At 39.1% G+C, this 15,520-nt stretch overlaps 1 protein-coding gene across 9 annotated transcripts in view; it reads right to left on the reverse strand.

The window, feature by feature from the left end:
• Window positions 1-693: 693 nt before the first annotated feature.
• GPATCH2L (G-patch domain containing 2 like) overlaps window positions 694-15,520 on the reverse strand; it is a 39,394-nt gene continuing 24,567 nt past the window's right edge. For 6 of the 9 annotated variants that reach the window (XM_074542582.1, XM_074542581.1, XM_074542583.1 and 3 more), the window contains 2 exons: window positions 13,393-13,484; window positions 694-8,443 (listed from right to left, as the gene is read on the reverse strand). In XM_074542582.1, the coding sequence (XP_074398683.1) occupies window positions 8,271-8,443; window positions 13,393-13,484 (265 nt within the window). In that variant the 3' untranslated portion in view covers window positions 694-8,270. Of the gene's footprint in view, window positions 8,444-11,279; window positions 11,400-13,392; window positions 13,485-15,520 lie in introns of those variants that run through there. The other 3 variants (XM_074542588.1, XM_074542587.1, XM_074542589.1) reach the window with 3 other exon arrangements.

The following is a 15,520-nucleotide window of genomic DNA, read 5'->3' on the forward strand; positions in this document are numbered from 1 at the left end:
TAAAAACATTTAGTCCACTTGGGATCTAATTTTTACAGTTTATTCATTGGAACAGTTAAGGTAAAGGGATTCCTGTGTTGCTCCTACCACAAATATGCATAGCTATTAATAACTGGGACACAGGCATAGGCAAAAGAAAATTAGAAGTCCTCTGTTCATTTGATCTTTGAAGTCATGTTATCATGGTAAAAAAGAATTATGCCAATCTATCTTAAAAGGATGTTAGTTAGTGTTGGCAAAATGAATTGATATCCATTAAACTATCAATTGAAACTGACCTGCTCATTTAAATGACATCCCATTTGGAACTGGGCAGATCTGAAGCAGTGCCTTAGAAATGAAAGGCTATTTAAGAAACTCTGGAATTGTTTCAAATTCCAAACAGGGAGCAGCATCTCACTTGTCTAGAGACAATGTCCTGACAAACTGGGAAACAAAATCATTACAAAAAAAACTCCAAAGAATGGACATGATAAATTACCTCAAATCCTTCACTCAGGTTTGCAATTCAAAGCAAGAAAAGCACAGTAACTCCCTACAGACCTTCAGATTACAGTTTATGCTTTATACTTACGGAAACGGTCAAGGAAGCATGCAGATTAATGGAGAGCCCAATACTGTAAATCTAGGCAAATGTCAGCAAAACCTCTCTTCCCCCATCTCAACTCAGTTCCTTTATATCAGATAAAACACTTCTTTCATATATTGATTTATTTCCAGTTTCTATAATCAGAACAGAGATTCTGCAAGAGCCTCATTCAGAGAATACACATCTTATTTAAAACAGAGGAATACAAGCAGGAATCTTTCTTATTTACATGTTACCCTTAAAATAAAGTCCCAAGAACCCAGAGTCCAACCCCTATCAAACAGCTAAATCTTATGACCTCATAAAATATGTGGGACATGCACAAGGCAGCTCTTCGCAGACTCTGAGTAGACCTTTTGTGAGCTATCTCTAGGAGAGCCCTCTTTGACAGCAGGAGGAAGCTGAAATGCAACTGATGGTAGCTTTGGCTCACTATGTGGTGTTGTCAAAACCTGAGGGAGAATTCAAGGACTTTGGCAGTGCCCAAGGACTCTGGTCAGACCAGCCCAGGCTCAGATCATGGGCCTCTTAGAAATGCCTCCAGAAATGAAATCTCACATGCACCAATCTATGCAGCCTAGGCTTTAGCTCCAAGTTAATTTATATGCCACCTGCAACAAAAAAGATGCTTTATTACTTAGAATTTCCAATGCCATAAAGGTTTTCTACCACACAGGCATGACACCTTTGATTTTCTTCTGATAAAACTAAACAGACTGAGCTCTTAAGTATTGCAAACTATAAATACGATTGGTACAAAATTGCACTATAATACTGCTAAAGGAAATGCAATAGATTTTTGAATTAAAAAAAAATAATTCTTACTTTCTAGGACCTTGTACATTAAAAAGCAGTGGTAAGAATTTTAGGTTCAACTGCCTGAATACCACCTCCTACGGTAGTGGTTACAGCATCGTTTGGGCAGCAAAGACTGGCAGCATATTTGGCTATATGAGTATAGGAAGCCTGAATAGCAATATCAGAACACTCTATGAGGAGTACCACAGGTGACTCTTAACAGTTACTCTGTAACTCTGAAGAATACTTTAAGTATAGACACTAGAAATGAATGCATATGGATGTGGAATACTGGGGATTTTCATGCAGGAGCACAATTAAAGGTTAAATGACAAGTTTTACAGTATGAAGCTTATGAAAAATGATTTATATGGGTTAGTGGCTTACATAGGACTTGTTGACTGGGCATACAAATACATGTCAAAAAAGCATCATTGAAAAGAAAGAACAAGATTTTTCACCCTTGCTGAAAAAAAAGCATGGTAAGAAGCAATGTCAGGATGTTGATATTAGGAAAAAAATATTCCAAGAGAAGATGCTATTTACTTATAAAGACAGTAATTAATAAGAAAACTGACTACAAAAAAAGATATGCTAATCCTTACTTGATGCTTTCATCATCAGGATGTGTCCTTGTAAAAATATATTTAAATCCCATTGCAGGATAAATACTATAACCAAAAGTTCAAAGATGTTTTCTCCAGCATCAAAAAAAGTTTGTACATCTTTTTTGAGGCAGGACACTGGGCTAAGAGAACACTAAAAAAAAGTATCCCTATATTACTGCTTTATGTTTACAGTACCCCCCAGGTAGGCAAACCTGGTCACTGTGAGAGACAGACTACCAAGACAAGCAGACCTTTGGTCTGACACAGTACAGCATTTTTCAGGCTGTTCATCCCATTTCCTTCAGAGTTTACAAGGACAAGAGGGCAGCTTTGCAAAACCCTGATCATCCTAATACTGGCATCTCTGCTTCAGGACATTGAATACTCTAGCTCATAATATCCAGGACTCAGCAATACTTTTCTTGATTATTGTCTGCAAGTATATATATTTTGCATCTTTGATATAACAGGCTGTACCAGTCCATTTTCCAGTTTTACCAATTCTTGAAGCTGGTACAAGAATTCTCTTGACACAGCAAGCCAGTGAGCACATATTTTCAGCTGGCTGGACTCACAGTGACAGCCATGCTTGCATGGGAAGGCATTCTCACCACATTAAAGTTGAGAACGATGTTGAAAGTTCCTTCTGTCTCTACAATGTAAATCTGTATTAGATGTCAAATGACTGAGGCCCAGCCACATGTGGGTCTGCAGGCACTGCTGCCAGTTTAGCTGACCTGCCTGTGGCACTGTGGCACTCATCTGTGGCACTATTCACTCTCTTAAAAAGAGAGGCTTTGGTACAATTAAGCCATTATGTCCTCTGTGCTGAGTTCAAGCGTTGTACTGGGTAAAGTTAATGGCCTAAGGATAATCTTTTACCTCCTGTATAGCAAGCGTCCCCTTATGCTTCATGCCTTAAGAAGCATTACTGTAAAGAATTTTTCCTCCACTTGATGGTACAAAAGGATGTCACAATCACAAAACAAAAACTGCAACAGAATATAGGAAACAAAACCACAGAAATGAAGTAAAACAATGAGAACATAAGTTCATCTTCCTTTGATGGTTTCCTAACAGACCATTAAAATACATTTTCTGAACAAATGTAGTATCCTTTACTTTTCCTTTACTGAAAAATTCTCTGGTTACAAACTGTTCCTCAAGACAATGAAGCAAAGTTCCTATCCTCTTAACATAATTTCTTTTCAATATCTAGGCACACATACTTTTTGTATGTATCTAGGCACAAGGTTTTTGTAGCATCTTCCTTCTTCAGTACAGAAGGGGCGACAATAAAAGAGGCACTCCATCATGCTTCTTGTTGCCCTTCCTACAATTTCCCTTCTCATCCTCTGCCCACTAAGCAGATCTCCACAACATCCAGAATATAACAGCAAGAGCACCTACAGTTTGAAGGACAGCACTAACCTACTCAATGACATTATTCAAGAATGATGCTGGCAAGACACACCTCTGCATACCACAATCACAAAGCTAATCTATCATCCAGTAGCACTAGTCCCAGCCTCTAACAAGTTTCTCTCCAGCTCCTGTTTTGCTGCTTTCTCCACTTGTTACTGTACCTTAAAATCATAAATCCATCATGACAGAAACTACATTCTTTTAGTTCAGTCTTCTCCAGGACTTACCAAGCTGGGCACTAATCCTGACTAGAGCTCACTGAACCACCAGAAATGTGCAAAGAACAACTAGGAAACGTGCTTCTCTCAGTTTTTGATTTCTCTTTCTGTCCATCTTCTCCCTATACACAGAAGTGTGTCATTTTAAGATTGGTCACTGCCATCTGTGAAAAACTGTTGCAATTGCAGGAGGTCCCCAGAGGCAAGAAGGGGTATGTATCAACACCTTCACCATCAACCACCACGTCACTCACCAGACCTGTTTGGTTGGACTTGGTGATCCTTGTGGGTCCCTTCCAACTCAGTATATTCTATGATTCTATGATTTAAAGGACGTTAATTGCCTTTCAGTAGCACCCAGTATGATCTCCTCTACAATTTTTCCAGGTGCTGGGGCTAGACTAGTAGGTCTGTGTTTCTTGGGTCTCACTTCATGCCCTTCTAGTAAACTAGAATAACACTGAGTAGATTTTAGTCAGGATAAACCTTTCCCAGACTCCCAAAGATAGACCTTTCCCAGACTTTGGTAGGGATTGAGAGAGGTCACGCTACAACAACCACTAGCTCCTTCAGTACTCTGGGATGAACCCCACCTGGCTTTATAGACTTACAAACATTCAGATGGTCCCTTACAATCTCCATGTGCACAAAGTCACTATTCCCACAGTAACGATGCTCCAAATCAGAAGACAGAGCAGCCCAAGGTCTGTCAGTATTATAATGAGACCAAGGCAAAAAAAAAAAGTACTGAATGCCCCCCACCTTTTCTTCACTCCAATTTGTCAGGTGATCATTCACAACAAATATCAGTCCAATGTTTTCCTTAGACCTCCTATTGCTATTTATGTACTTCAAAAACCCTTGCTTGTCTAACACAACAATTCTGGCCAGTTTCAACTCTAATTAAAGTCTTGGTCTTTAATATCTTCTCCCTGCATATGTGAACTACAGCTCTGTAATTTTTCTGTGAACCTTGACCTTGCTTCCAGAGATCATAGAATCCTTCTCCTTCTGAGATTCAAGAGGAGTTCCGTGTTCAGCTGGGCTTCTGCATGGCTTGTTTGACTTTCAACACAGAGATCACCTGCTCTTGTGCTTTTAAAAGGTGATTCCTAAAAACTGACCAGACTCAAGGAACAGCACACTAGTAACTAGCTCACTGAGTTGCCTAAAGTCAGCTCTGTTGACACTCAGGGTAGGAACCTTGCTGACCATTTCTCTCATTACATCAAAGATTTTAAAACGACCCATTTCACGATCCTGTGGCAAAGGCAGCCACCTACCACCATATCTCTCAAAAATCCTTCTTCATTAATAAATAACAGGTTTAGGAGGGGATCTTTCCTAGTTGGTTGAGTACTTGTGACTACAAATTATCTTCAACATACTTCAGGAATTTCCCAGACTTGCTTGTCACTGTAGTATGGTATTCCCAGGTCCTGTCTGCAAAGTTGAAGTGTCCCATAAGCACAAGGAGGAAGACAACTAGAGAGAAGACAAAACTGAAAAAAGACTGGGAAGTCCTGGTGCACAAAAAGTGAAATACGAGTGAGCTGAATATCTTTGGAGCAATAATCACATACTGGACCATCTTGGCAGAAGCACAGCAACTAAAGCAAGGCATGTTATTATTCCTTTCTGCTCAAGTAATCCATATGGGAAGCAGTATCCTTCACACCAAGTACTGTGTGAGCAGAGTGAGTTCTAAGAAATCTGCCTTAGATGAAAAAAAAGAGGCAAATCAATGGACTTATTTTATTCATCTCATAATGCTGTAGGTACTAAAATCTGTATCAAGTTACTGAAGTCTGAAGATATATTTTATATACCCTAGAGTAACAAGATAGATGATCCATTTAGGTTGCCTACCACTCAGGAGAATTTGGTTGAGAATCTGACTGATTTGTAAATGGATTCTAACCTAGAAATAGAAAAGACAGGGCAGCTGCAATAATTGGAGTCTCCTGGAACTTCCAGAAAGTTGCCATGTCAGGAAGTATGGCTTGTCAAGACACTGCCACAGCTGCTCTTCAGTACTGCCACGGGTACAATCTGCCTTTAAAGACAAGAAATACCTCCTAGGAGCTTACAACCTAAGTAAGGGCTTAACCAGATAACAGTGCTACTGACCTCAATAGGAAAATATGATAAATTCTCTTTCCCTGCACCCAGAGAAAAATCACATGAAGCATTGCAACCCACCCCTCCACCACCACAATGAGATGAAAGCTCTTGATTCCCTAACACCTTTCTTGAAAAAGCTTTTAAAGCATCCTGACATCACAGAAGAGAAAAAAACTATTTGGACAATACTTAGAATGCAGCAAGATTTATCACAACTGACTTTTAAAAGGGAATACAATGGCTAAAATAGTATGTAAATAAAATAAATTGTATTTATTGCATAAAGCTGAATGGTCAGTAATCTGAGTAAATCTCTTGAACAGACTCAAACTAAGAGAGGTTGTGGAGGATACTCCACAAGATCAAAACCAGTCAATTTCACAAATACTCTTTCAGGGAACCATTCATTATCATTAGAGCAGCATGCAGCTTAGATTACAAGGCTTCAAATCCTAAATTTTTTATGCAAGTTGTCAGGAGAACATTATCACCTTTCCCATTCACTGTATTCACGAGTACTAGATAGTCAAACTACTACTCTTCAGGTTTACCTTCTTTTCAGATGTTTTAGATTACAGGCCCTCCAGTGTTGAAACTTCCTGTGTTACCCCTTAGGCATCGTTGTTCAAAATAGCTACAAATAAGAAAAAGCCATGACAACTTTAAAACAGGAACACTTCTTCCTTTATAAACTATTACATCTTGTCCTGTAATCCAAATGGACTTCTGTATTCCATCATTAAGGTAAAAAGGGTTTCCCCGTTCTAATTACTTCTTAAATGGACCACGCAAATAAAAAAAAATTAAAAAAAAAAAGAAAGAAAAAAAAAGCGTTTTGAGAAGGATTTATAGTGACAGATCTGACAGTTTGCTTGTGCTGCAAAATATAAATCCAATTTGGATGTCTCCCCAAGAATAAGTAGGTATTAGGGGATCAGACACAGTGTGCATGTAGTATAACTAACTATATCTGTCAATCATGATTTACAGTCATTCAGTTTGTTTTGTGTATATTATGACCATTTCCCATTTTAACACACAGCTAATATAAATCACTGCTTCATATTCACCCAATCAAATCTGTCCCTCAGTCATTTGATTCATAAGAGAACAGAACACTGCAAAATCAGTAAAATCACACCAATTTTGCCATCTGCTTAAGAATGCTAGATGAACTGCCACAATCAAAACAGATTTTACAAGTTTAAACAGTCCTGTCTGAAAGCTCCACACAAGGAAAGCAAAAAGTTCTATTCATACAAATAGGACTTAAAGGACTTAAGAAGCTGGGAGGCCACCTGTTCCTTGGTACATGCTATACAAGTACATATTCTTAAAACATAGTTGAAGATAAGCTCCAGAGTTATTACAGAGAGAGAAGAAATCCCTGTCCATATATTCTGCAACACAGGAGGTAACAGCAGACCGAGTGGACGTTCTACGAAGAGAATCTCTTTAGTGTACACTGCAGTGTAATGTGCAATTATCAGCAGGTGGAGACACCTCCAGTAGGTGTAGCAGACAATACTTTTGAAGGAAGATGAAGCATGATACAGAAGGAGTCTGATCTATACCTATAATGCTCTGAACTCAGGTGACACTTTAAATGGCTTTTTTGTTCAATGGCATGTTAACTTCAACAAGCATCCTTTAGCAACACTAACAGACATTTTTTAATTTATATACTGAGATATGGATGTTTTGTATAATCTTCTACCACACTGCAACAATATTCAAGGCTCTGGGTTTCCATCCAGGACAGCAGCTTGCACATTCAGTCCAAGTAGCTCTCCCAAATCCTTATCCAGTAGGAGGTTCAGGAATGAACATGCAATATGCAATAAAGACTGAACACATTCAGAGTAAGGGAGAAGGAAAAGGTTGAATGGACAATGCCGCCAGTGTGCTAATGGCAATTTCTACAAAGACAAGCACCATATTTGCTTTGCCAGAAGCAACATGATTTGAGTCTGTTAGCACATGGCCAGAAAACATTCTTCTAATACAGGATTCAGGTTCCATGTTTCAATGCGTTAGCATTCCCTCCTCATTCCCCAGCCAAGAAATCCTTCTGGTCTGGAAGCAAGCAGAGGGAGACTCCTGCCTCCCTGAATGGCAGTGGGACTTTCACCCTGAGAATGCCAAGTACACAAACGAGCAACATGTCCAGAGGGTGAATAAGGATCTGAAAACCCCAAAGAAAACCTGTACATGACCCATTACATATGAGCTGGAACCAGGAAAAGAGATGAATTCGTAATAAATACAGTGATAGCAGGAAAATTTCTAAAAGCCACTGCAGTCCCAACACTGATTACCTTTTCTTAAACATAGATTCACAAACATGATTTAGGTGTGTGAGGCACACAGACCAGCCTGGATGATGGCATGTACCACGCACCAATACTGAAGATACCACACTGCCACACAAGATGTTTGGTGCAGACAAACACCAGAATCAAACACTTCCAAAGTCAAGCAAGCCTTTACAGTTGCAGTGCTTCCCTTTTAGCTGTATCCAGGGCTCTTCTCTGGTGGCATTTTAAAAAAGTTACTGGAGGCAGCAATAGTAGATTTCTCAGCTGCTGGTGTTTTCCCAGTCCACTCAGAGTTCTGGGATCTCAAGGATGGTGCTGCTGGTAGCTCTGATTCTGCTGCATCCATGTGGACAGATAAAGTTGCTGAAATATAAAATTGCAGGAAAGGGGAACAGAGGAAGACAGTAAGAAAGGGCAATAAAAAAATGTTAGAACAACTAACTTCATGGCAAACTCCTCATATACATAATTTCATTTATGAGGATATTATTTATTGAATTTCTAAAAGTTCTTCATCCAAATTCCTCTGAAACAGAGGTTCTTGATAGCATTAACAATTTTGCTCTAACGATTCACACATTCAAAACTCTAAGTTCCCAGTCCACTAACTAGTTCCCTTAGTCAGAGTTCCTGTTGAAAACCAGAAGTTTTAGCTCTCCCATATTTAATGTGAATCAATTCACAATCATTCATCTTAAAATAACTTAAGACTCCTTGCAAAGACTAAATTAATTCTCTACTTGAGACTTTCAAAGTCTGTGAAGCTGTGGCAAATTTCAGGTTGCTGAGCTCATCTAAAGAGGAAAACATACTTCCCCAGTAAGGGCGGTACCATGAACCAACACATATATCCAAAATGGTAAATCAGCATATTATGACAAGAAACTACTTGCCAAACTAGGTTGAAATTCATTCTCATTTTCTCAATACAATCACTGCTTCAAAATGGGACAGGCCATAATAGCCAGAGAGATTTGCAGATCCATAGCTCAACCCAACAGTCACCCAAATTTCCAGAAGGATTGCCAAAAACCTAGATATATGAGAGTTTATTCCATTTCTCAGTACCCTGAACCAACTAAATCCTCACAAGCAGAACAGCGCCTGGTAAAGAAGAGTAATTGTCATAGGAGTCTTTGGAGCAAACAGAATTTTTTACACAAGTAACTACTTCGATACAAAATGCATTTCTTCATTGTAGTCTCACAACAGATAATAGCTGTTTGTGTGTTTTAATTACAAGTTGCATCTGCTGCTCTGTAGTGGATGAAGGATAAAGAGGCCACAGCAAGCCTCAACTAGAGGATGGATTGCTTTGAAGTTTAAATAAAAAGTCAGTTCCATGCTTGAGGTTCCACATTCAGTAGATCTGGAACCCCAACAATGCTGCTTCTGTAAATCCAAAACAGTGAGTCATTCCCATACTGCTACAACACAGCTAACAGAAGTACCTTGCAATTTTAGATCTAGCCCATCATCTTCCTTCATGTGAAGGTCATATGAAATGTGAAAATACCCCAACAACTGTCAGTCCTTAAACTCACAATCACACTATGTGCCCCTTGCTAGCAGCCTCCACACTCAGGCTCTCCATCTTTCCTCATAAAAAGAGAAAAAGAAAAGACTGAAACTGGCTTATTGTTTCTGGGTATGGCAAAGAGTGAATAATTAGCAAGAAATAGAAGAAGGAAAATTCACCAAATTGCTACTATTCATCAGACTGCTCTCTGATAAGCAGTTTCACAGGCTGCTGTCACCTTTTTTACAAGCTAGGTGTGAATACATGCCAAAGCAGACAAAAATTCTATTTATGTAGATTTTTACCCTAGACTCACTGTAATAGCTGATTAGGATGCCAGTTACCATGTGCACTGCTACATACATACACAGAGGATTAAACCATATAAACACTAAAAACAACAGTGTAAAGATTGTTAGTTGTTCACCATTTATGACACAACCATCTGTACTTGTGGCCTATTCTGACAAAACGAAGACAGACGTGACAGTCTTCATCAGATTCCTTTCAAACCAGAGAATAACTTCCATGAGAATAACATTTTATGCAGAATTTCTCAGACAAGCTCTACTGTGCCACTAGGGATATTATTCCAAATCGACTGTACTGCAGTGGAAATTAAACACAAGGACACTATCCATGCCTTCCAAGTCTCAGATCACTGAAAGGTCAAAGGACCTTTACCACCACAAATCATCTTCCTCCCTAGGCACTGGCTATTGGTCACTGAGTTGGATGAAATTCTGGTCTAATCCAGTACAGTCAACCTTAACTTCCTCCAGATTTCCTTATTCTACTGCCAAATTACACCAGTCAGATTTTTGCTCTTATCAGGTAAAGGCCTCATGCTTTAGGGCTCACACTGTTCAATTGTGTCGTGTGGAAAACATTAATTTTCAGTCTCTCTAAATATTTGCATAAGTTTGCCCAACTTAATTTTGATAAAAGTCATTTCCTAAAGTGCAAGTTAATTCTGAATTTTCTACCCACGTTTTGTTGTTCTCAACAGCTCAGTTATGGTATTTAGGCCAGTTAGCCTCAAAGAGCAGGATTAATACCAGAACTTTAATACTATAGCAATACAATAGAGACCCAAGACACTTCTACAGTAATGCAGTTTTTTGATGTTCACGCAATGGTCTCTGGGAAAAGATACTTTACCAGAACTCATAAATACTCAGAGTCTTGAAAATATGTGAGAAGACATGGAATAAATTTAGTTGCTTGGTTCCCAAATAAGTATTATCTCTAGCTGCCTTTTCTCATTCCTGCACCGAGGAGGGAAAACAGCATCCACATCTCATCTGCCTCTTATTAGCATCTTCTGATTTCAGCCAAATTCAACTCAAAACTTTCTGTGCATGGTGGGGGGGGTGAGGCGACAGGGGAAGATTTGTAGCTGCATGTTTAAGAAAGAAGCTAAATTCATCACAATGACAGGGGATAGTGTTGGCAGAGATTTGAGCTATTTATTCTTTTAGGAAAATCCTATAAAGAATGACACGAGGAAGCCTCTATCTGCAGTCTTGTTCATCACACTGGTGAGGAGTCCGATAACAGATGTATGCAGTAGCGTGATTTAGTGCCGGGAGCTGGCCCCTGATGTGTATTAATACAGCGGCAAAGCGGAACGAGCCCCTCTTCATCACTCATCTCTATAAAAGAGGTGGAATCCGAGATGGCCCGATGTTCGGCACAGCAAGCCCATTTGTTCTGCTGACTGATGAAGCCAGCTCAGGCTGTGTCCTTCACCTCCACGGGGCACTCAGGTTGCAAAAAAGGAGATCACTGAAGCAGGACCTGGTCAACAAGTGAGACGAGAGCAGTTGGACTCAGTGAAGGAGCTACTTAAAGGTGAAGAAATCCAGCACTCTGTGTCTGCATGACAGGCACGGGCCTGTATTCTGATTTACCAGTGCTCCACCTTTTGCAGAAGTAAAATGCCACAAACATAAAAAGCCTCAGAAGTGAAAAAAAATGAGACTGCCATGACTCCTCAGGCACTCCTCATGTGAACCCCAGTATATGACATTTATATATGGGGGTGAGTAGATACATGGCATGGATATCTCATCAATATCCAACAAATGTAAGAGTGTCCAACTAATTCTACATTATGGCAGAATAATACTATGTATCTTTTTAGACATTAGTAATTCCATAACAAAATCTCCTTTGACAGAAATAAGACCAGATTCCAGAAGTTGCCAAGTTATTTGTCCAGGCTGTGCTTCAGCTGTAATTATGAATCTGTAGTAGAACATCGTTTAGGACACAGCTTCAGTTACCCAATCATAAAAGTTTCTTTCTACAAGTCAGTATTGCAGCAAACCCTTGCCATAGCTGTTCACTTGGCTGAGGATATTTCTAAACAGGATCTCAGGAAGGGATCTTTGCCATTTCTGACCATTAAGGATTTTGCAGACCTTGTCTCTTCATGATCAGCCTAAGCATGCTGCCCACACTCTACTAACTACACTTCTTCCTTATTTTGTAATACATAACAATCCTCTCTCCCTCATCCATAGTAAGAAAGCTTTCCAAGCCCCTGTGCTATTTCCAGAGCTAAGTTCCACTTCAGATGCACTCTCAACTCTTCAAAAACTGTTCACTACAGAATTTGCCTAATCAGGTAAGTACAACTTAAATAGTACTTTGAAACATGTAGGCATAGAAACAGAAGCTCTCTGAGTAATAAATAAATGGACAGGTAACAGGGGACAGTGAGACATTAGCACTTATACCACAAAAATCTAGTATTCCAGTGCTAAGATTCTGTGGTTTCAGATACTATCCCTTTTACTACAGAAGTTCAAACATCTCAAAATGGAATACTCAAAGGCCAGGAAAGAATAACCTAAATAAATAATCAATAATAGATGAGACTTTTGCTGAAAAACAGATTAATAATGTTCTTTTCTCTTTATTTTTTTAGTAAAGAACCTTTCCAACAGTTTGCAATCCAGATCAGTGGCCTGGAGAGAAAGCTCAGCTTTCTTCCCTACTTCATTATTCTGTCTATCCACCAGCCCAAGGAAGAAACACAAACTTCCTTCTATTAATCATCAGTTCATTTGGTCTTCCCCACTGTTTTTACATCTCTATTTTTTCCATCATCTTACCCACTACCTTGTTACTGGATTACAAGAGTTATTAATAAACTAGTTGGAAGAACATGTATCAGAGGATAGTCGCAAGATAGGGTAAGGTCAAAGGACAGAAAGGAGCATGCTAAAACCCACCGTGTACACCAGATTAAAGCTTTTTCATATTCTGATGACTAATCAATGACTTTTCAGAAATCTGCCACATGAAAATAGACTAGTATTTTAATGACTACGTCCCCATAACAAGAAAAAACTATTTTCATCCAAAAGAGTAAGACAACCCCCAAGGAGTAAGTGGTTTCACCCAATGATTACACAAAAATTGCCAGATTTTTGCTCCTGTGAAATTGTCTACAAATACCCTGATAAAGGACATCAGAGACTCCAGCTAATGCCAGCGCAATACTCTGTGCATACTGATCAACTGCCTATTATGAACTCCATATTTTAGGACAGTGGAAATAACACCTTATGAAGAAGCAGATTACTGTTCACAGTAAGGTGAAGCACTGCAAATTAACTTACCACTGCTACACTGCCAAAAAATTGTTTAGTAGGCAGCTTTTGATGCTATGCAAAAACACAATATGCCCTCTAACTTGATTAGTTTCAAACCAAAGTAATGCTACCTTTGCCTGTGGTGCTTCGCTAAAAAGGGGCATGACTGTAAAAATGCTGGCGGTTACCTGATGTTGGGCTAGACATGGAGGCTGCAGCTGGCTTTCGTTTCCTCTTGATGTCCCTTGAACATGGTGGTCCCAGATGGACATTTGCTTGCCTATGGAAAAAATAAAACAAATTAAACTCAGTTCCCATATCACATTTCTGTAAGACTGACCAGTCACCTCCAGCTCCTACCTTCCCATCAGCTTCTTAACTAGTAAGTACCACAACCCAAAAGTTTCTCAGGGAGTTTTGCTCATATTCTTGGTCAATATAAATTATGCTCCCATTTCCTTTAAGAGCTCACACATAAACTTCTCAGAAGAATAATTATTCCTTAGCCTTTAAAGCCTTCAACCTTCTGGTTCTGTATTAATTCCAAACTAACTCCTTGCATACATAAAGACGTAATCAAGCAGTGATGTGATATGTGTCCTACCATTACTTCTATGGAACAATAACAAATGTCTGCAAGATTGCTCTTTATGTAAACTGTGTAATATTTGCTCCTTAGTCAGAAATTATTTTGCAATCCATTTGGTACTGTAGAGTCATCTTAGAATGTACATATAATGCCAAATGTCCATGCAAGTTGTTTCCATTACAGTGGTAAGTTCATAAAGTTAGGAACACAAAGCTGTCTCGTGTTTTTAAAATCATTATTTCCTTATTAAAGTGCTGTGCAAACAGCTGAATCTGACTTATGGCAGCCTTGTTGCACCTCTAAATTGGCTCAAATGCTTAATCTGTTCTGTTAACATCAACTGTTAAGTCTGAAGCCTACTGATGGCCATTTCAGTTTAATCATTTGCCAATTAAGAAGTAGCCATTTGCCAATTAAGAATAAATCTGTATGGGTGGAACTGACTTGAGCTGAGAACTCCTCCAAGTCATGTACCCGTATGAAGCAGAGAAATTTAATTCAGAAATAACAGTCTTTGCAGCAGACTAGAGAACTTCCTCAAATACCATCCATAATGGATATAAAGGCATCGTTTAGCAATGACATTGGGTTCAAATCCCTTCTTTGTCCAGTACAACAGACTTCCTTTGGCAAGTTCCTTGGCCACTCTTATCATGAGATCTGATGTGCAAAATGCAGAACTACAGTGCAAATAAAATCAGTTAAAGACTGTGAGGAGCTTATATGATGTAAAATTTGTAACCCTACAAGTTTTGACGATTAAGTGCTGAAAAGCTTCAGTGTCTTCAAAGCTTGTTACTTTGACTTTAAAAAAAATCCTGAAAGTTTAACAAACACTTTTATCACATACTAAAGCCTTTGAAATATATAAAAAAAAGAAAAACTTAACGGGTTTTATTTTCTTGACAAAAATCTATTAAAAAAACCAAACCCACATATTTACAATATGTATCATTTTAGATGCCGAATTTGTGCAAAGCCAAATTGTGCTTTTGTATCTATATAGAACAGTGCAGGGACCACAAGGAAATTCCTACACTAGTCCAGTTTATAAATTGTTTGAATGCTGCTGGATCTATCTATTTACCTGAAAAAAAAAGGTGCAACCACAAAAAAAAAAAAAAGAAAAAAAAAAAAAAGAAAAAAAAAAGATAACACCTACTGTTCCATCTTCTCAACTAAAATTCAAAAGTTCTACAAGAAGTCTATAAGATCTGTCCTCTAAATCTGACATTGAAGAACAGCTTCAAAAATTTTAAAATAGCGCTACGTTTGACAGCCAGCTAGTTTTTCAAATATGGGAGCACATATGAATACAACCAAAGTCTCCTGAGGGGATGGAGTGTACTCTCAGTAAACTCACCAAGACCAAGTGCTGGGTCCTTCACTTTGGCCACAACAACCCCATTCATCACTGCAGGCTGGGGGAAGGGTGGTTGGAAAATGGACCAGAGAAAAAGGGCCTGGGGGTGCTGATCAACAGTGGCTGAACATGAGCCAGTGTGTGCCCAGTGGCATCATTCCTTGAATCAAGAATATTGTGGCCAGTTGAACCTGGGAAGGGGTCATTCCCCTGTACTTGGTGAGGTTGCACCTCAAGTCCTGTGTTCAGTTCTGGGCCCCTCACTACAAAGGACACTGAGGTGCTAGAGCGTGTCCAGAGAAGGGCAATGGAGCTGGGGAAGGGTCCAGAGCACAAGCCCTGTGAGGAGCAGCTGAGGAAGCTG

The sequence above is a fragment of the Zonotrichia albicollis genome, chromosome 6, assembly GCF_047830755.1.
Source record: "Zonotrichia albicollis isolate bZonAlb1 chromosome 6, bZonAlb1.hap1, whole genome shotgun sequence".
Classification (NCBI taxonomy): Eukaryota; Metazoa; Chordata; class Aves; order Passeriformes; family Passerellidae; genus Zonotrichia; species Zonotrichia albicollis.